The 21,552-nt window shown below is 52.6% G+C and overlaps 1 protein-coding gene across 3 annotated transcripts; it reads right to left on the bottom strand.

The window, feature by feature from the left end:
* Window positions 3,598–19,600, bottom strand: TFE3 (transcription factor binding to IGHM enhancer 3). 3 transcript variants are annotated; one of them, XM_003135074.6, is made up of 10 exons: window positions 19,181–19,600; window positions 16,776–16,889; window positions 15,197–15,500; window positions 14,012–14,257; window positions 13,822–13,926; window positions 9,741–9,858; window positions 9,048–9,104; window positions 8,764–8,839; window positions 6,464–6,611; window positions 3,598–5,431 (listed from the first exon to the last, which is right to left on the bottom strand). In XM_003135074.6, the coding sequence occupies exons 1-10, from the start codon at window positions 19,294–19,296 to the stop codon at window positions 4,988–4,990; spliced, it is 1,728 nt and encodes a 575-aa protein (XP_003135122.1). In that variant the 5' UTR covers window positions 19,297–19,600; the 3' UTR covers window positions 3,598–4,987. The 3 variants fall into 3 exon arrangements, with proteins under 3 accessions (XP_003135122.1, XP_013841586.1, XP_013841585.1); XM_013986132.2 differs by having other exon boundaries at window positions 15,197–15,435; window positions 19,181–19,527; XM_013986131.2 differs by having other exon boundaries at window positions 15,197–15,481; window positions 19,181–19,303.

The raw sequence follows: 21,552 nt of genomic DNA on the forward strand, positions 1-21,552 counted from the left end.
AAGCATCGCCTACAGTGATGTCGGGAAGTCTGCCTCTACAAGACTCTTTTCTCTCCAGTACCATGCCTGCTAGACCAAAGTCCTGAATTCTGATCTCTCCCACCCAGCTCAGCTGCATTTCTATTCTCTGCCTAGGCTCCACTTCCCTCCAAGGGGGTCCAGAAACTGACCCAGGCAGAAAGGAGGTACAATCTACCCTCACTATGAGCTCACCTTAAAGTTTTACCCACTAATTCCAGCACTTAGTAAATCTAGTGTACAGCAATTATTTCTCTGTCGTTGTTTTTTTTTTTTTTTTTTTTCCTTTTTGGCCGTGCCCAAAGCATGTGCAAGTTCCTGAGTCAGGGATCAAACCCATGCCACAGCTGTAATCAGAGCAATAGCAGTGACAAAGCCAGATCCTTAACCCACTGAGCCACAAGGGAACTCCGTTCCTTTTTTTTTGCTTTAGCCATTGTGAATTCTTTCAGGTTGCCTCCTGCCTCTTTATGATACACTTTTTTTTTTTTTGTCTTTTGTCTTTTTTTCCAGAGCTGCCCCGAGGCATATGGAGGTTCCCAGGCTAGGTGTCAAATCAGAGCTACAGCTGCTGGCCTACACCACAGCCACGGCAACATGAGATCAGATTGGAACCACATCTAAGACCTACACCACAACTCTCGGCAATGCCAGATCCGTAACCCACTGAGTGAGGCCAGGAATCAAACCCGTGTCCTCACGGATGCTAGTCCGGTTCGTTAACCACTGAGCCACGACAGGAACTCCTCCTCCTATTGGCTGGTTTGGATGAAGCAAACTACGTTATGTCGTGAGATGCCTCATGGAAGGAAAGGCACATGTGATAAGGACTGAGAGCATCTCCAGCTGATAGCCAACCAGGAACTGAGGCCCTCATTTCCACATGCTGCAGAGAACTGAGGTCGGCCACAAACCTCTTGAGTGCAGGGCAAATTCTTCCCTAGTCCTGTTTTCAGATGAGTCCCCAGTCCCACCCACACCTTCCCTGATTGCATCCTCCTGTGAACCACTGGAGTAGAGTACACAGCTAAGCCAGCCTGGATTCCCGACCTGAAAAAAACTGGGAAAGAATTAATGCATGATTTTTTTTCTTTGCTTTTTAGGGCCCCACCCTTGGTACATATAAGTCCCCAGGCTAGGGGTCAAATCGGAGCTGTAGCCGCCGGCCACAGCCACAGCCACAGCCATAGCAACCCAGGATCCAAGCTGAGTCTGCAACCTATACCACAGCTCACAGCAACGCCGGATCCTTAACCCACTGAGTGAGGCCAGGGATCGAACCCACGTCCTCATAGATACTAGCTGGGTTTGTTACCGCTGAGCCACAGTGGGCACTCCGAATGCATGATTTTTTTTAGCTACTACGATTGTGGTAATTTGTTACCCAGAAAGAGATAACAAGTAGAGTATCCTTACTTGAATCCTAAGACAGAAAAAAGACATTCCTGGAAAAACCAGTGAAATCCAAATAAAGTCTGGAGTTCCTAGTACTGTGCCAATGTGATTTTATCAGCACTAATAAACGTGCTATGGGGGAGTTCCCTTCATGGCTAAGCAGTTAACAAACCCAACTAGGATCCATGCGGATGCATGTACGATCCCTGGCCTTGCTCAGTGGGATAAAAATCCGATGTAGCTGTGAGCTGTGGTGTAGGTTGCACACGTGGCTTGGATCCTGTGTGGCTGTGCCTGTGGCGTAGGCCGGCAGCTGTAGCTCCAATTCGCCCCCTAGCCTGGAAACTTCCATGTGTCAGGGGTGCGGCCCTAAAAAATAAATGTGCTATGGTTATTCAAGATGTTAACATTAGGAGGAGCTATGACAAATCTACTGTCTTTGCAACACTTCTGTACATCTAAAATTATTTCAGGGAGTTTCAGCTGTGGTTCAGTGGGTTAAGACTCTGACTGCAGCAGCTCGGTTGCTGCAGAGGCACGGGTTTTTTCCCAGCCTGGAGCAGTGAGTTAAAGCATCTGGCACTGCTGCAAAAGAAAACTATTTCAGAATACAAACTTAAAACCACTCCTGGGCATTACATGTTATCTTTACAAAATAAAAGAGAAAAAATAAAATAAAGAGACTATAGCAAATTGGATGAGAAAAAAAAAAAAAGCTATCAGGGAGCCTCCTGTCTGGTGGTAAAGGCTCAGAAACCAGGCCCTAGAGCTCACAGTGTAATAGGCTAGAACAGGGCAGCAGGTGTCATGGTCACAGTGTGACAGGGCAGACACAGGTCCAGGGCTGAAGCATGTCCTGGGAGTCAGACTGGTTGAGAAATTCCAAGAATATTTTTTTTTTCCCAGCCTAAGATACTCATCTCTGTTCACTTCCATTTAAATTCCCCCCCAAATGTCAGCATCTGTTCCAAACTAAGTTGCTTGCTTGTTCTTCTACCTTCATGGGCTCTGTCTTTGCTTTTTCCACCGTCTGGAATACCGCTACTGTCTGCCAGGAGATATCCTCATATACTTCCCTAACAAGTTTCCAACGTCAGCTTATGGGAGTGCCCGTTGTAGCACAGCAGAAACAAATCTGACTAGGATCTATGAGGATGCAGGTTCAATCCCTGGCCTCGCTCAGTGGGTCAAGGATCTGGTGTTGCCGTGAGCTGTGGTGTAGGTGGCAGATGTGGCGCGGATCCCGAGTGGCTGTGGCTGTGGCTGTGGCCGGCAGCTGTAGCTTTGATTTAACCCCTGGCCTGGGAACTTACATATGCTGCGGGTTCAGGCTTTAAAAAAGCAAAAAAAAAAAAAGTCACCTTGCAAGAAAATCTTTGGCCCCTCTGTCCTAAGCGTCATTTTTCAAACCGGAGCCCTCACTTACCATTTAGTTCCTCATTCATTTACCAGCCGTACATCTTCCGATAATTTACTTAGATTCTATTCCTCGGTTTCTTCAAACATGAAATGGAAATAAGGATTAGCACCTTGGGAATACCTGTCATGGCGCAGTGGTTAACGAATCCGACTGGGAAACGAGGTTACGGGTTCGATCCCTGGCCTTGCTCAGTGGGTTGAGGATCTGGCATTGCCATGAGCTGTGGTGTAGGTTGCAGACACGGCTTGGATCCCGCATTGCTGTGGCTGTGGCGTAGGCCGGTGGCTATGGCTCTGATTGGACTCCTAGCCTGGGAATCTCCATATGCGGCGAGACCGGCCCTAGAAAAGGCAAAAGACAAAAAAAAAAAAAACAAAAAACAAACAAAAAAAACCGATCAGCACCTTTTTATTTTGGCCAAACCCATGGCATATGGAAGTTTTGGGGCCAGGGATTGAATCAGTGCCACTGCAGTAACAATGCCGGATCCTTAACCCACTAAGCCACATGGGAACTCCCAGAATCAGTAGTTTCTTGGTGAATATTCCTTAGAGTAATAAATTGGGTTAAACATTTGCAACAATGAAGAGGCTGCCTGGCAGATAATTAAGGACTTGATGGCTTTTGTTTACACATTTTTTTCCTCCATTCTCTCTAAAATTCTTTTATCCATCCCTCTCCAATCTTTCTTCCAAGAACCTTACTTCCTCCTGGCCTTCTTGAGCCATATTCACTGCACAGACAAAATCAAGGACAGGAGACTCTTTGCCAAAGTTAAAAGCGCATCAAACACGCCTAGCATTTATTATTTTAATCACAAACCTACAGACCCCTCAGTACACCCTCCTTGGGGCTTGGCCCCAATCCAAAGCTGACGACTTGGGTGTTTGTGGATGAGAACGGGCACGGAGTGTCTCTTGATAACTCTGAAATGGGGATGATTTCTCCAAATGGAGAACTGGGTGGAGGCCAGAGGTTGGGGGTGAGCTAGCTTCTGAGTAGGGGGTGTCAATAAAAAAAATCAGATTAACAAAAGAGGGGACACATACGCTTTTGCAATCCTCCCTCTAGGCCTCTGCCTTGGTGGGACAGGCTTCCACATTTTTCCTAGGCTGGGGAACTCCCTGGAAAGGCCCCTTTCCTGCATCCTGTTGGGCTACAAGTTGACAAACAGTACTGGGTTGTGGGTTCTGGGCATTCAGTACCCGGCTGAGCTCCATCGCTACCCAAGTCTCCTCCTTGCAAGGAAGGAGGCAAACCTCTGCCCCAGGGTGGAGGTCTCACTCTCACTCACTCCTGATTGGGATCTGGAATGTCAACCCACAAGATGTTAAGATCTGCCCCCACCTTCAAGGGCAAGGTCGTTTAAAGCTCTCCTAGGTTAGGTCACTTGGTCCAGGTTAAGGCGGGGGAGCTTAAGTACCACTCCTCCCTGCAGTGTGGAATGCTTGGAAGGGAAGTTGCTGTGATCTCAAAGTTGCCTGATCTTACGAACTCCTCCATGCCTGAAATACCTGCGCTGGGCTATTCCTATAGGGAAGGGGCGGGGCCTGACTCCTCCACGGCTAGAAGGCCAGGACTGAGTTCCCAGGTGAAGGGGCTGGCTCTCATCCTCACTTCTGTTCCTTGCCTGGGCAGGACAGGGTTCACAGGGAAAGGGCAGGGCTTAAACCCCCAGAGTGGAACCGCCCTCATTTTGACTCCTCTTCCTTGCCAGGAGGGACTATACTGATGGCGCCAGGAAATCGAGCCTTGTATCCTGCCACCGCTTCATCCCAGGAAACCTGGCTAGGACAGTCCCTAGGGGCCAGGGGCCCCTCGACCTCATCCTATCTCCTTCCCTCACCTGGGGCAAGGGCAGGTCCCACAGGGCAGAGGTGAGGCTGCTGATCTGCCGGGGCCAGGCCCTGCCGTCCCTGCCTTCTCCAGGTCTGAAATACTTGCGCTGGCCTCTCCGATGGGGAAGGGGCGGGGCCTCATCTGACTCCTCCTCCTTGCCTGGTTACAGGGGTGGGGCTTCATCTCATCTCCTCATCCCCTGTACACCTGGGCAGGGCAGTCTCATGGGAAGGTGGGGGGAAAAGGCGGGGCCTCATCCGAGACTTGGTCCTCCCGTCCTGGGTGGGGACGCCCCAGGGGAGGGGTGAGGCCTGATCAGGACTCCTCCTCCATGCTGAAGCTGCTGCGGCGACTGCTGGCCTTGGAGACAGCGGGGGATACTGAAGAAAGCAGGGGATCGGAGGCAGCCCGCAGTGGGGATAGGGCGCCCCCTGACAGTCCCCCCACCACCCCCTCCTCCTCCTCCATCAGAATGTCCTCCAGCCCCAGGTGGAAGGGGTCTCCCAGATCCCCTAGGTGGTCGCTGGGAAAGTGCAGGTCCAGAAGGGCATCGGAGGGTGGCGCTGGGGGCTGCTGATGGGGAGCGCTCTGGGCAGGTCCCCCGGCCGCATGAAACGTTGCTGTGCCTGGCCTGCCCTCCTCTTCAACATCCAGCTGCTCTGGCTTGAGGCTATCAGAGGCTGAAGTTGTGGCCAGCGAGAGCAGCCCTGGGGTGGGAGGTACTGGCAGACCATGGATCTGGGCCTGCAGTTCTAACTCCTGCAAAACATAGGGGGTGGGAGTGGGATAAGCTGGGGTTCAGCATCCCTCAGAGGTAGAGGATGTAACAGTTGAAAGGGCAGGTCAGGAGGTCCCTTGTGGCCTAGGGGGTTAAGGATCTGGCCTTGTCACTGCAGTAGCTCAGACCACTACTGTAGCATGGGTTCGATCCCTGGCCCTAGAACTTCCACGGCGAAAAAACGGGGGCGGGGGGGCAGCTCGAATTCAGTCTCTGCCAATCACTAGATGCTTAACTTTACGCATGTTGCTTAACGACTCTGAGCCTCGGGGTTCCAGTCTCTAGAGTGGGTATAATAATGGTTCTTGTCTCGTAGGATTGTTGTGGAGACAAGGCTCTTGCTGGTTCTTTTTTTTTTTTTTTTTTTTTTTTTCTTTTTTGGGCCACATTCATGGCATGCAGAAGTTCCTGAGCCAGGGATGGAACTCGCACCATAGCAGCCACCAGAGCCACAGCAGTGACAATGCCAGAACCTTATCCTGCTGAGCCACAAGAGAACTCCGGAGACAAGGCTCTTGTCACAGTGTATGGGACAAGATAAACAGTACGAACATTAACTGATATTCATTATTATTCTTATTAATGTTATGATTACTGGAGCTCCCCTCATGCATGGCTCAATCGAAATGGATCTGACTAGGATCCATGAGGACGCAGGTTCGATCCCTGGCCTCGCTCAGTGGGTTAAGGTTCTGGTGTTGCCAAGAGCTGTGGTGCAGGCTGCAGATGTGGCTCAGATCTGGCGTTGCTATGGCTGTGGCTCTGACCGGCAGCTACAGCTCCGATTCAACCCCTAGCGTGGAAACTTCCATATGCCATGGGTGTGGTCCTAAAAAGACAAAAAAAAAAAAATGTTATGATTAGTACTTATCATCATCGCTGTGTGAGTCAGGAAGCCTGGGGATCCCCCAAATAGGCGAGGAGGGAAAATCCTGGCCTGTTCTTCCTCTGCCTCTGCCTCGAGGAAGCTCCCCCTCACCCCAGCCACTATCTCCTCCCTCCTCTTTGCAGACCTGAATTCGGAGCTGCAGGCTGCGGTTGGCTTGCTCCAGGGATCGCTGCCGGGTCTCCAGGTCTTTGGAGCGCTGCTGCTCCTTCTGCAATTTGCGGATATAATCCACCGAGGCTTTCAGGATGGTGCCCTTGTTCCAGCGCATCTCCCTGTGCGGCCCGAGGGGAAGGAGAGAAGGGAGAGCTGCATGTGGCAGCCCTTAGGAGCCGAAGTGGGGACTGGACTGGGTAGACGGAGTGCCCTGCCACACAACTAGAACTTGAGATGCGGGGACAGCAAGGATGTGATCCTCGGATGAAAATCACCGGCCTGGGGAGTTCCCGTTGTGGCTCAGTGGTTAAAGAATCTGACTAGGAACTTGGATCCCGCGTTGCTGCGGCTCTGGCGTCGGCCGGCGGCTACAGCTCCAATTCCACCCCTAGCCTGGGAACCTCTATATGCCACGGGAGCTGCCCCAGAAAAGGCACAAAGACCAAAAAAAGAAGAAAAAAAAAAGAAAGAAAGAAAATCACCTGCCTGGAACCTTCCAACGATACCCCATCAACCCGGAAGCCAGGAAGCCCTCTCTGACCTGATCCCCTAAGGCTCCTCTTACCTACACCCCTAATTCATCTCACGGTAGCCACACTGGCTTCTCAGAGCTCCCAGAACATGGAAAATCATTCCCCCCTCAGATCTGCCCTCTGCCTTGAACACTAGTCCTCGAGATTCTCAGATGGCTCCTGTCTCACCTTAGTCTCTTTTTTTTCCCTTTTTGGCCACACCCACAGTAGGGATCAAATCTGAGCCACAGCTGCGGCAAGGCTGGTTCCTTAACCTGGGCTGGGGATCGAACCAGCAATATCAGAGAGACAAGCCGGATCGTTAACCCACTGCGCCACAGCAGGAACTCCACACTTCCTTAGGCTCCTTCTTTAAATCTTTCCTCATCAGTCGAGGCCTGCCCTATCCCCACCCTCCTCACCTCAAACTGTGACCCTCCCCAACATCCTTCTACCTTCCTTTCATTCTTTTTTTTTTTTTTCTTTAGGGCTGCACCCGCAGCAAATGGAGGTTCCCAGGCTAGGGGGGGGCTAATCAGAGCTATAGCTGACGGCCTACACCACAGCCACGGCAACGCAGGATCCAAGCCACATCTGTGACTTACACCACACCTCACGGCAACACCGGATCCTTAACCCACCTATCGAGGCCAGGGATCGAACCTGCAACCTCATGGTTCCTAGTCAGCTTCGTTAACCACTGAGCCACAATGGGAACTCCATTCCCTCCATTCTTTTTTTTTTTTTTTTTTTTTGTCTTTTTGCCTTTTCTAGGGCCGCTCCCATGACATATGGAGGTTCCCAGGCTAGGGGTCGAATCGGAGCTGTAGCCACCGGCCTACGCCAGAGCCACAGCAACGTGGGATATGAGCCGCGTCTGCAACCTACACCACAGCTCACGGCAACGCCAGATCCTTAACCCACTGGGCAAGGCCAGGAATCGAACCCACAATCTCATGGTTCCTAGTCGGATTCATTAACTACTGCGCCACGATGGGAACTCCTATTCCTTTCATTCTTGATGCGACTCCACAAGACTCATCAGAAGTGCCGGATTCTACTCATAGATCTTGTTGGCTGTCTGTCTGCCCTCAGTAAAACATCAGTTCCAAAAGCTCAGGGATTTTTGTGTGTTTTGTTCCTTCTGGTATCCTCTTGGCCTAGCATGGTCCCTGGCCCAAAGCAGAAGCAGCTCAATATATCTTTTGAATAAATAAAGGAAGTACTAAACGAGCTGAAAATTAAGTGTCTATGTCATACAGGGACCAGACAAGGCACGTGTCATGCACTTAAGATTTTAGATGCGGGAGGTCCCATCATGGCTCAGCGGTTAATGAACCCGACTAGCATTCATGAGGATGCAGGTTCAATCCCTGGCCTCGCTCAGTGGGTGAGGGATCCGGCGTTGCCATGAGCTGTGGTGTATGTCGCAGACGCAGTTCGGATCCCACGTGTCTGTGACTGTGGCTGTGGTGTAGGCTGGCTGCTACAGCTCCGATTCAACCCCTAGCCTGGGAACCTCCATATGCCACAGGTATGGCCTTAAAAAAAAAAAAAAAAAAGAAAAGGTTTTAGATGGGGACACGGAGAGGGACTGCCACCCTGCTCAGGGTGAGAAAGCTAGCAGAGAAAGGGGCAAAGGAGCAGGACTTCCCCCAGTGGTTCCCACTAAGGGCGGGCCCACCCAGGAACCACTTTTTCAGGGACTGGGGCCCCCACCCCACCTTCCACCAGCCTGGGACTCCCCGCCTAGACTCACGGGTCACTGGACTTGGGGATGAGAGTGCCCAACTCCTTGATCCTGTCGTTAATGTTGAATCGCCTGCGACGTTCAACTTTGAAGGCGGGGGCAGGGGGGCGGGTGGAGAGAAAGAAAATGGGAAAGAGTCACCAACAGGTCAAGGAGGGAAGCGCAGAGACGAGGAACTGGGGAGCTGGGAGGCTGCTGGAGGGCAAGGCCCCCAAGGAAGGCCAGGCACAGAGCGAGGCCGGGCTGTGTGGTCCGACGGCTCATTGGCAGGGGCATGTGCTCTCGTTACTCACTTAGGTTGTGATTGTCTTTCTTCTGCCGTTCCTTCAAAAGGGCCTTGGCCTCCGTCTCTGGAAAAGAGTTAGGGGTGGTCAGGGCCTCTGGGCCCTGGAAAGAAAACAGACAATGGAGGGCAGCATGTGCAGCCACTGAGGTAGGTGTTGGCAGAAGGGAGTGTTGTGGGGGCGGGGGGGAGAAGTGCAGGCAGGGGAAGTGACTCTTTACAAAGTGCCACCCCCCCCCATTTTAAGGGCCGCACCCGCAGCACATGGAGGTTCCCAGGCTGGGGTCCACTTGGAGCCATAGCCACTGGCCTACACCACAAGCTACAGCAATGCAGGATCCGAGCTGCGTCTGTGACCTACACCACAGCTCACGGCAACGCCGGATCCTTCACCCTTGGAGTGAGGCCAGGGATCGAACCTGTGTCCTCATGGACACAGTCCGATTCAGTTCTGCTACACCACGACAGCAACTCCTTTTTTATGATTTTTAAAGAAGCTATGGTGATGGCCATTTGTTAAACCCAAAAAGGAAAAGTGGGGTGAAAGCTGGACCGGGGGCCACATGGACAAAGACAGCAAAGAGCCCCCGTTTCTGTTTCAACCCTCTGCCCCTAGAATCAGGCCCAACTCCCAGACCTGGTAGATATGGGGCAGACCCAGGGGTACAGGATGAGCCCAAGGGGCCACGACCCTGGCCCTTACCAGAGATCTCCCGTTTGATATTGGGCAGCTCAGCTGGACAGGAGTTGCTGACGGTGATGGCTGGCGTGGCCACACCCTGACTACTGTACACGTCGAGCAGATTCCCTGACACAGGCAGCTGCGGGCAGGGAGAGCAGAAAAACAAAATGATGGCTGGGAACATACCCCAGGCTCCGTTCCTTCTCCAAACCAGGCTCCCGAACCTCTCCACATCCCAAAGATGGGCTGCCTCAGATCAGGATGGGCTGGTTCAGCCCGGGAATCCTTCCCACTCTTTCCCAGGAATTTCACACAGCAACTCAACAGGAAGGACAGGGTCAGGGGACCTACCCCTGCTTTGCTGGGGGACTGGAGCCTACCTGGTCTGTTTATCAGACCCCTCAAATCCCTTCAATAACTTTTTTTTTTTTTTGGCTTTTTAGGGCCACACCCGCGGCATGTGGAGGTTCCCAGGCTAAGGGTCCAACCAGAGTTATAGCCGGGGGCCTACACCAGAGCCACAAGCAACTCGGAATCTGAGCCCCATCTGGGACCTATACCACACTCATGGCAACACTGGCTCCTTAACCCACTGAGCAAGGCCAGGGATCGAATCCGCAATCACATGGTTACTAGTCGGATTCGTTTCCGCTGCGCCACACCGGGAACTCCCCTCCAGCGACTTCGGAAGCCCCTCTCCCAGACCTCAGGGCCGGCTCCAAGAACAAAAGCCAGAAAACCATCCTTCTCAGGTCCTCCGGAGTTCCAATGCCGTAATTCAGTACCCCCCCCCCCCCGCCCCCCGGTCCAGCACAACATTCCAATTCAGCATTCTTGGAACGTTTCAACCCAGTCTTCTCAGACCTTGGGAAATTGTCATGGCAACATTCCACCCCAACTCTGCCCTTCTGAAGAGTTCCAGCCCAACCTCCAGTCTTTTGCTGTGATTGCTGATTGCACTGCATCACTTTACATGCAAAGTCTCTGGCTGCCATGCAACAAGGTCCTGACTCTAGGCGTTCCCGTCGTGGCGCAGCAGAAACGAATCCGACGAGGAACCATGAGGTTTCAGGTTGGATCCCTGGCCTCGCTCAGTGGGTTAAGGATCCAGCGTTGCCATGAGCTGTGGTGGAGGTCGAAGACGTGGCTTGGATCTGGCATGGCTGTGGCCGGAAGCAACAGCTCCGATTCGACCCCTAGTCTGGGAATGTCCATGTGCCGTGAGTGTGGACCTAAAAAGCAAAGAAATAAAACAAAGCAAAAAGGTCCTGACCCTAGCATCTTCTTGAACATTCTGATCTCTCAGGATCTCGCATCCAACTACTCAACAAGCACTGTTTTTCTTTTTCAAATGAAAACAGAGTTGATTTACAATGTTGTGCCAATTTCTGCAATCCATCAAAGTGACCCAGTCATACACACAATACATTCATTTTCTTACATTATCTCCCATCATTGTCTACTGATTGGATGTAGTTCCCTGTGCTATACAGAGGGACCTCACTGCTTATCCATTTGAAATGTAATAGTTTGCATCTACTAACCCCAAACTCCCAGTCCATCCCACTGCCCCTCTCCCCCTTGGCAACCACAACTCTGTTCTCTGTGTCTGTGAGCCTGTTTCTGTTTTGTAGATAGGTTCATCTGAACAAGCACTGCTTTTTTTTTTTTTTCTTTTTATAGCCGCACCCACGGCTTATGGAAGTTCCCAGGCTAGGGGTCGAATCGGAGGTGCAGCTGTCGGCCTACACCGCAGCCACAGCAACGCGGGATCCGAGCCACATCTGTGACCTACATCACAGCTCATGGCAATCCCGGATCCTTAACCCTCTGAACGAGGCCAGGGATCCAATCCGCATCCTCAGAAACACTATGTTGGGTTCTTAACTCACAGGGCCACAATAGAAACTCAGAATAAATCCTGTTTCTATAAGCTTAGTTTTTTTTTTTTCCTTGACACTCTCGTGGACAGCTTAGGGCAACAAACTAATCCATGATTAATTAGTCCTACCTCTTGATGAAGTTTTCATCTCTTGAAACACCCACTAGTCTGCTGGACTCGTCTAATATAAGGTTCCAATCTCTAGCTGTGTCCAAATCAATGAAAAGTTTTGACAGGGATCTCCCGTCGTGGCTCAGCGGAAATGAATCTGACTAGCATCCATGAAGACGCAGGTTCGATCCCTGGCCTTGCTCAGTGGGTTAAGGCTCCAGTGTTGCTGTGAGCTGTGGTGTAGGTCGCAGACGGGGCTCGGATCTGTCGTTCTGTGGCTGTGGCTAGGCCGGGAGCAACAGCTTTGATTGGACCCCTAGCCTGGGAACTTCCATATGCCATGGGTGAGGGCTTAAAAACACAATTAAAAAAAAAGGTCTGATAAATTGGTACCATTTTTACACATAATTCTGTTCTTTTGATAAGTTGGAAAGAAGTAAAGGTATAGCCACTTGGTGTATCCCGAAGGGAGTTATCGGCCTCTTGGAATGTTCAGAACTAGAATGTTATAATTTATTGGTACATCTCTTGCTCTAGAAAGTTTTATCCACACTCTTGCAAGGACCCACCCTCTTGGCACAATTCTCTGTAAGAGATGTGGTATGTTCTAATCATTCTGAGGTCCAACCACATCAAATTTAAACACCTTTGGTATGTTCCCATCATTTCATGGTCTGGTATGTCCTCATGACCTGAATGTCTCGGCACTTTCAAAATGCTTCAAGAGTCCCACCTCTTGGTCCCGCCTACAGGGAAGCTCAAGTGCCTTGGTATGCCCTAATAGCTCTAGGAAGTCTCCACCCTATATATATATCAAAATCTACAAGCTCTAGGCGTTCCCGTCTCATGGCGCAGCGGAAATGAATCCAACTAGAAACCATGAGGTTGCGGGGTCGATCCCTGGTCTCACTCAATGGGTTAAGGATCTGGCATTGCCATGAGCTGTGGTGTAGGTCGCAGATGCGGCTCGGATCTGGCGTTGCTGTGGCTGTGACAAAGGCTGGCAGGTGTAGTTCCAATTAGACCCCTAGCCTGGGGACCTCCACATGCCACAGGTGCAGCCCTTAAAAAAAAAAAAAAAAAAAAAAAAGCAAAAAACCCCCCAAATCTACAAGGTCTACCTCTCCATGCAGTCCAACATGGTCCCAGGGGACTGGCGTACCCCCTTCTCATCATACAGCCTCCATCTAGCCTAAGACAATCCAAGGGGGAGAGTGTCATATCCATAGCCAGGCGGGGAGCTGAGTGATAAGGGTGCGCTTTTTTTTTTTTTTTTTTTTTGTCTTTCTTCTTGCTTTATAGGGTCACACCCAGGGCATATCGAAGTTCCCGGTGAGGGGTCGAATCAGAGCTACAGCTGTGGGCCTACACCACAGCCACAGCACTGTTGGATCCGAGCCACCTCTGCAACCTACACCACAGCCCACAGCAATGCAGGATCCCTGACAAACTGAGTGAGGCCAGGGATTGAACCCATATCCTCATGATAACAGTCAGATTCATTTCTGCTGTGCCACAACGGGAACTCATTATTATTATTATTATTTTTGTCTTTTTAGGGCCCCACCTGTGGCATATGGATGTTCCCAGGCTAGGGATTGAATGGGAGCTCTAACTGCCAGCCTATGCCACAGCCACAGCAATGTGGGATCTGAGCTGAGCCTGTGACCCACACCACAGCTCATGGTAACACTGACCTTTAATCTTTAACCCACTGGAGTGAGGCCAGGAATGGAACCCATGGATACTAGTTAGGTTCCTTACTGCTGAGCCTTGATGGGGAACTCCTGATGCGTTTTTTTTGTTTGTTTGTTTGTTTGGGGTTTTTTTTTTGCTTTTTAGGACCGCACCCTCGGTATATGGAGGTTCCAAGGCTACGGGTCGAACCGGAGCTATAGCTGCCAGCCTACGCCACAGTTCCTAGCAACAGGTGATCTGAGCTGGATCTGTGACCTACACCACAGCTCACAGCAACGTCGGACACTTAACCCACTGAGCGAGGCCAGGGATCAAACCTGCATCCTAGTCGGGATGGTTAACTGCTGAGCCACAAAGGGAACTCCGTCGATGTGCTTATTTTTTGACCAACCTCCCGTCTCGGGGCCTCACCGTGCTGGGAAGCTGCAGCCCTGTGGTGCCTCCAGGCAGATAGCTGAGCATCTCATCATTGTAACTGGACTCCAGGCTAATGATCTCATCGATGACTTCATCAATCTGGGGCAAGAAATAAGGAAGGAAGAGGGTTAGAAGTTGAGGCGTGAGGGAAGGGGCCGCGGGAGGGTGGTCTGCAGCCACTCACCTCCTTCTCTGAGTTAGACCCGATGGTGAGCAGCGCCATGGGGCTGTTGGGAGCACTGCCTGTGGGGCCAGTAGCGTGGGTGGCCTCAGGGGCGGGGAGCGGCTGGGCACTAGCAGCCCCCGGCGGTGGGGTGAGGGCCTGGGAAGCCAGCTTGGGCCCAAGGGTGGTGGACAGGTACTGTTTCACCTGCTGCCGGCGTGCCTGCTGCAGGTGGTAGCGTGTCGGGTTCTCCAGATGGGTCTGCACCTGTGGAGAGAGGGGGAGGCGGGATGGGAGGGAACAGGGTAGAACAGGGCTCAGAGGGGTGACTCTGAGCCTCAGTCCGGCCCTCAGAAGCCATCTGTTCCTAGGCTCAGGATGGATGGCCAGCCAGGAGTTCCCATCGTGGCTCAGCAGAAACGAATCGGACTAGGAACCATGAGGACACAGGTTCAATCCCTGGCCTCGCTCAGGGGGTGAAGGATCTGGTGTTGCCATGAGCTGTGGTGTAGGTCGCAGACACGGCTCAGATCCCGCGTTGCTGGGGGCTGTGGTGTAGGCCGGCAGCCGTAGCTCTGATTAGACCCCTAGCCTGGGAACCTCCATATGGCACGGGTACGGCCCTAAAAAGACAGAAAAAAAAAAAAAAAGATGGCAAACCAGGCCCAGAATCTGAGAATGCTCCCCCCGATCCACAAATACTGGTTATGTCTCCCCCAGGACCCAAACTCCCTTTCTCAGAAATCCTTCACAGACCCCAAGATCTACCCCTGGCTGACACAATCCCTCACGGTTTCTGGAGCACCCTGTCACAGTCCCCAAAAATCTGCCCCAAAGTCTCTGACACCACCTAAGAGACATGGAAACTACACCTGGCTTCCTAAGACACTCTAATGGCCCAAGAATTCCTCATGCATCACCATACATGAAGCTCTTTCTACAAAGCCACTATGCAGACTCCAGGGCTCACCCAGGGCACTCATGAGCCTCCATGGTCCACCAAGACATCCAATGGCCCCCAAGAACCTCTAGCGACTCCACAAGAACATCTCGGAAACCCTAAACACATCGGGACACTAGCAGAGCCATTTTTTCTTAACGGTACCTGGGACCTTCCTTCGAACCCCTAGGATCTCGCCCCAAAGCCACCAGGACCAATCCTCAGTCACCGGGAGCCCCTCCCAGGGCCTCTGGATGTCACCTTACCTTGAGCACCTCCCTGGGCACCTGAGCAGGGGGAGGACGACCCAGTGTGTGGCCCCCAGCAGAGACACCGACCACAGAGATGGCAGGAGAGGCAGGTGCAGGACTCGGGAAGGAAGAGGCTGCAGCCTGTTCCCGACGCTCACGCCTCTCCTGCTCCTGGGCCTGGGCCCGCATTAGCTGCTGTCGCAGCAAGACCCGCGATGAAGAAGATGACGACATGGCAGGGGTCCTGGAGCCCCCTGCAGAAGATGATGCAGAGAGTGTAGCTGGGGTGGCTGGTGTGGCCTGGAGAGATATTGGGAGGCTGTGGAATGGGAAATACGGGGCCACGTAAGCTACAAGTCTCAGCCCAAGCCTAAGGAGTCACAGTGCGATGGAGGCGACATAGCAACTCGGCTTGTTCTTGGCCTTCAGAAGCCACAATGTGGAGGGGAGGCACAGGAACCAGACCTGGTCACAACATTAAGGAGTCACAGTGTGGTGGGGAACTTTGGCCCTCTATCCTTAGAGCGAAGCCTGGATTTGGGCTCATTTGTATATTAAGCCAAGAGGCCATCCTTCAGCTCTAGGGCGGGGGTCGGGGAGTTCTTCCTATTTAAAGGTGGGCAGATGAGTTCCCAGCGTGGCTCAGCGGTTCACAAACCCGACTAGTATCCATGAGGATGAAGGTTCGATCCCTGGCCTCACTCAGTGGGTTAAGGATCCGGCGTTGCCCTGAGCTGTGGTGCAGGTCGCAGACATGGCTCGGATCCCACGTTGCTGTGGCTGTGGTGTAGGCCAGCGGCTACAGCTCCAATTGGACCCCTGGCCTGGGAACCTCCATATGCCATGGATACGGCCCTAAAAAGACTAAAAAATACATAAAAAATAAGGGTGAACAGAATGAAGCAGAACTGCGGTTGTGGCAGTAGATATGGACACAGAAGGCTCTTCAGCTCAATTTGGGGCTGGAGATGCTCCTGGGGGGTGGACATCAGGCTGTATGGGCCACCGCAGGCCCTTCCTCCTCCCCTGCCTGGGCCTCTGGTCCCAGGAGCTAGTCAGTCTAGAAAATCTCAGAGATTTCACAATCTGCTCTTCCTGCCCCTTTTCCAGTTTCCCTCCCCTCTCTTAGAGCCCAGGCGGATGACTCAGCACATTTAGACTTCCAAGCTTGGGGGGGTAAAATAAAAAAAGAAGAGACCAGCAGGGGTTCTTCAAAGGGCTAGGGGTGGGTGAATTTGTGGCGTTGAGGGGTGGGGGAGGGTGACCAGGGGTTAGGAGAACAGCTCCGCCCACTTGGGGGCCGGGCTGGAGTAGGCCACGCCCTGCGTCTGGGCACTCCAGGAATGCCGCCATTTTTATCTATGAATGGATGTGCAGGTGGGGCGGGAGGAAGCAGGGGAGATCTGAGATACTGGACTCCCAGCGTGGCCTCTGGCTTTCCACATGCTCTTCCTGGCCCTTCATTTTACTATCTGACAAACTCGGGCTGGCGAGAGAAGGGGTTGGGCTTGGCACTGAGGGCCTGTGCCCATCGAGAGGGGATGGAGGGGCCTCGGGAATGGGGAGGGGAGTCCCACAGAGGAGACAAACATACCTTGACCGTAATGATAGGGGTTGGCTTTTGAGCTCGTAGAAGCTGTCAGGATCGAGGATGTTTTCTAATTCGATGTCAGCAACAATCCCGGATTCCGGAAGCAAAGAATTCAGGCTGAGGGTGGGGGGAAGGCAGGGGTGTTGGTCAGTGATTGTATGGAGATGTCATTGCCCCGAGAGACAGAGACAGGAGAGGAGAGAAGAGACGAGAGAAGAGACAGGATGAGACCAGGAGGGAGAACAGAGCGTATCCCTCACATTTGGCCACTCTGCTGAAACCACCACCATGAATCCCCATGTCGTCTCCCCTCCCCACTCTCTTTTGCTCTGTGTTACCCACAGGTCCTTAAGATTCAAAATAATAAGAGCGCCTGGGTCCCAGCGCCCCGCTCTAACAATCCCGTGTACAACCTGGGTTTCAGGAGAAGAGAAATGAAGAATTTAGGAGTGACGATTCACTTTGCGGGACTCCTGACTTTGCATTCAGAGTTCTCCCAGCCCCCACACTCCCCACTGCTTTCGTGGCTGCGGAATGCGAGCCCACGGGGGTCCACAGATGCAGTAGGAGAGCACCCCTTGGCAGAACAGTCCATTGTGACACAAAGTGAACTGGGGAGGCTGATTCACTTTACAGAGGATCCACTACTTTGCAAATAAGTCTCTCCCCCCACCAACCCCGCCCCAGTCGGAGTTCGAGGGATGCCAACATCCAACCAAAAAAAAAAAAAAAGAAAGAAATGGAAATAATAAAGACTCCCCTAGGCTCAACGATCTGGATTTACAAGAGGGAGAACTGGAGTGGAGGATCACTTTGTAGGAACATTCTTCTCTAGGTCAGAGGAGCCTGCCCAGCGCTCTCCTGGTTTTTTGGATAAATCGCAACACAAACACACCTTCCATACCAACACCCACAAGCACCCAAAATAATAAGCCAGGTACACCCCTCCCTTTCAACTATTCCCACCACTATCATGATCCAGGTCGTTATAAAAGCAGTAGGAGATGATGGTAAATTGTTATGATGGAAAGGCTCCTGGCTCAACCCTCCATGCCAGCTGCAAGACCCTAAAGTGTGAGGGCCACTAACATGGGGGCACATGGACATGCATCCCTGAATTTTGTCAGAAGATCTTGAATCCTCAGACTGTGGTTGACTTCACTTGACAAGAATTCTTGCCCCTCCCCAAGGATCTGTCTTCCTTTCTTTCTTCACCCACAGATGGGGCCCTAAAACCACCCAGGAAGTCGGGAAGAGGAAGCTCGGGGAGCTGCTGAGCTAGGCACAATCCCAGCCAGAAAGTAGGCAAAGCCCCCCTCCCATGCTCTCATCCTGGAAGCGGTGGGCACTAGACTGAGAGGGCTGGGGCTTACAGGCCTGTTGATAGAAGTGAGGCTGAGAGGTCAGAGAAGAACTACCCAGCCAGGGATGGTGCAATTGGTGCTCATTCCAGCTCTGGGGTCAGATTCAAGATTGTCTCCAGGGCCTGAGAGACAGACAAGGAGGGCGAGATAAAAAAAAAAAAAAGTACCTGTGTCTGAGTGTGTGTGTGTGTGTGTGTAGGGGGTGAAAAGGGCTGGCTGAGAGGCTAGGGCAGGTGGCCTCAGGAACAAGATCCTCCTCTGGGTTCCCCAATAAGGTCTGATGAGGCCTTCAATGAGTTAAGTGTTAGCACCACCTCCATTGCCTGTCTGTCTGACTGACTCCCATTCAAGCCCCTGTTGAGGGTGTGAGAAGAGGACTTTCCCACTATCCCTTGGATCTGACCCAGCTGGACGGGTGGGCAAGTGGAGGGATTATTCTGATCAAGTCTTGATGAATGTTGCTTTTCTTGTGCACTCGCACACACTCCCAAGGCTGGTCCCACGCAGCATATCTGAGATAGCCCCAAATCCCTTCAGAGTCAAGTTTCCCCAAACACAGCCTCCAGCAACCAGCCACTGGGAGTCACCAAGCTCCTGAGACAGCACCTCTGACTCCTAGGACCCTCTCTCTGAGGGGAAAAGAAGCCTTAAAATCAGTACCTCACTTACAGAGTGGCCCCTTAAATTCATTCTCCTCATACCTGACTCAAGAATCCCAAATTCAACCTCTAATCAGAGTCTCAGTCCCTGAAGTTCAGCGACGTTAGACCAGTTTGTGGACACAACAGAATCAGTCCCTCTAGACCCAGTCAAGGGCCCCCCAAATCTGAACAAGGCCTCTCTTAATGTACTTCCACGACTCCTTTAAGCCTCAGTCCAAGCAGGCCACCGCCAGATTCCTTAGGTGCCCCCCCCAAGTCGGGCGCCCCGACGTCCTCCAAGCCTAGGCCAAGGGCCTCCGATCACAGTCCTGGGCCCCCGCTGCCCCCAGATCAGGCCCCCGGGAACCCCAGTCAGCACTACCGGTCCCAGGCGGCCCCGCACCTGAGCAGCTGGGCCGAGTCGGCCGGCCTGCGCTCCTCCAACAGCACGAACACGGCTCGAGGGCCCTCCGCGCTGGCCTCTACGCCGTCCCGAGCTGGCTCGGCCGCATGAGACATGACGCCCGGCCCCGGGCGAGCCCTGCCAGGCCGGTCGGGCCTCGGCCCGGTCCCCCCAACAAAATAAGAGTCCCCCTCCCCCGCTCGCCACCGCCTCCTCCGCTAAGCCATGGAGCGAGCTCTGCGCCGGCGGGCGGCGTCGGGGAGATGGGATGGGCCGTGAGTCATCCCCCGCCCTAAACGGACCGACACCCCCCCCAACCTAACCCCGGACGACCGCCTTCCTCCCCCTCGTCCTCTTCCCCCTCCTCCCTGGGCTGGGGAAACTCCACAGGAAGTGACCGCATGATGGATAGACAGCTCGCCGGGCCACGCCCTCTGGGTGAGACGACCAATCGTCGAGGGATGTTTCAAGGGCCCGCCCTAAGCTACGCCTCCGAAGCCAAAAGAAGACTAGATTCGGCAGGCCCTTTTTCCGAGAAGGGGGCACCTAGGCCACGCCCTCAGAGAGAGGCAAATCAATGAGAGGTAATTTGATTGAGTCACGCCTCTTCTTCTCAAATTATCCCTCCGCAAGATAGTAAGCCGCTCCTTAGGGCCTCTGCGCCTGCGTACTGAAGCCCGGTCGGCGCGCGGAGGCTCTCCAGGCTACGCTTCTAGCTGCGGAATCGCGCCCTCTCTCGGCCAGCATTCGTAATATCCACTCTCCAGACCGCGCTCCAACCTTGATCTAGCGGTGCCTGCTAAGCCAAAGCCTAAGCCTTGAGGCCTAGGCAGCTACGTTCCCTTGAATTGCGCACCAGAAACCCTGCCCTCTCGGTACCTACAGTCCAGCGATCCAGCTGGTCTTCCAGGAAGCGCTCCGTCTGCTCTTTGTTGTTCAGAGCGGTTGTTGTACTAGGTCGTTGTGCTACACTGTAGGTGCTTAGTAAAATCCTTGACGGATGGCTGAATGAGTGGAAAGATGGACATTAGATCCGCTCCCTTCGGTGGATGACTTCTGTTGTTATACAGAACTGGGTTTGGATATGGACAAGGGACTTACCCTCTCGGAGCCTCAGCTTTCTTGGCCGTCAAATGGGGGTCTTAATACCTGTCTGGCGACATTTTTATAGGGAGTAGAAGTAATTTATGAATAGTGCTAGCAGATTTTTTGGTATACAATAACCTCTCCAAAAATTCATTGATTCAGGAGTTCCCATCGTGGCGCAGCGGAAACGAATCCAACTAGGAACCACGAGGTTTCGGGTTTGATCCCTGGCCTCGCTCAGTGGGTTAAGGATCCGGTGTTGCGGTGAGCGTGGTGTGGGTCGCTGACGCCCCCCGGATCTGGCGTTGCTGTGGTTGTGGCGGAGGCCGGCAGCTGTAGCTCCAATTAGACCCCTAGCCTGGGAACCTCCATATGCCTCGGGTGCGGCCCTAAAAAGACAAAAATAAAAAAATTGATTCACTCATTTGTGCACTGGTACAGCAAACATTGATTGAGCTCCTCTGTGTGCTAAATGTATGCAAGTTGGCTTGCACACAGCGGAGGGTCCCACTCACACCTTCAGGTGCACAGTCAACTCACAAAACACCAGGACCAACAACCTTCCCTAAATTCTTCCCAGCATCCCAAGACCATGCCCATCAGTTGCACCACTGGGAACTTCACTGAACTTCCATTTGCCTTGTACCTTTCTGTATTGGCACCCTTATTTCCCTTATTATCAAGTCGACTTGGTAAACACGAACGTCCCCATACACACACACACACACACACACACACACACACACATATCATCATCATCCACATAACAAAGGTGACAATTCTTCCCCAAACTAATCTTTCACAAAATCAATATGGTACCAATACAAATTCCAAAACGGGGAGTTCCCACTGTGACACAGTGGGTTAAAGATGCCACGCAGCGATTCAGGTTGCTGTGGAAGTGCTGGTTGGATCCGCAGCCCTGCACAGTGGATTAAGGTTCCAGTGTTGCCACCGCTGTGGTGTAGGTGGCAGCTGTGGTTCGTATTTGATCCCTAGCCTGGGAACTTCCATATGCTGTGGGTGCATTCATAAAAAAAATTTTTTTGGAGTTCCCCTTGTGGCTTAGCAGTAACCAACCTGACTAGTATTCATGAGGGCGTGGGTGTGATCCTTGGCCCTGCTCCCTCAGTGGGTTAAGGACCTGGCGTTGTGGTGAGCTGTGGTGTAGACCTCAGACTTGGCTGGGATCTGGCATTGCTGTGGCTGTGGCATGGGCTGGCAGCTGCAGCTCCAATTCAACCCCTGGCCTGGGAACCTCCATATGCCTCAGGCGTGGCCCTGAA

This window comes from Sus scrofa, chromosome X, assembly GCF_000003025.6.
Source record: "Sus scrofa isolate TJ Tabasco breed Duroc chromosome X, Sscrofa11.1, whole genome shotgun sequence".
Lineage (NCBI taxonomy): Eukaryota > Metazoa > Chordata > Mammalia > Artiodactyla > Suidae > Sus > Sus scrofa.

What these genes read in the sequence shown, in the direction of transcription:
- TFE3 (XM_003135074.6), bottom strand. Translation starts at nt 19,296, where the DNA reads ATGTCTCATGCGGCCGAGCCAGCTCGGGACGGCGTAGAGGCCAGCGCG. An exon ending in CCCCTATCATTACGGTCAAG is followed by an intron (nt 15,501 to 16,775) that starts GTATGTTTGTCT and finishes CCCATTCCACAG; the next exon opens with CCTCCCAATATCTCTCCAGG. An exon ending in GCCTGCAGCTCCGAATTCAG is followed by an intron (nt 5,432 to 6,463) that starts GTCTGCAAAGAG and finishes TATGTTTTGCAG; the next exon opens with GAGTTAGAACTGCAGGCCCA.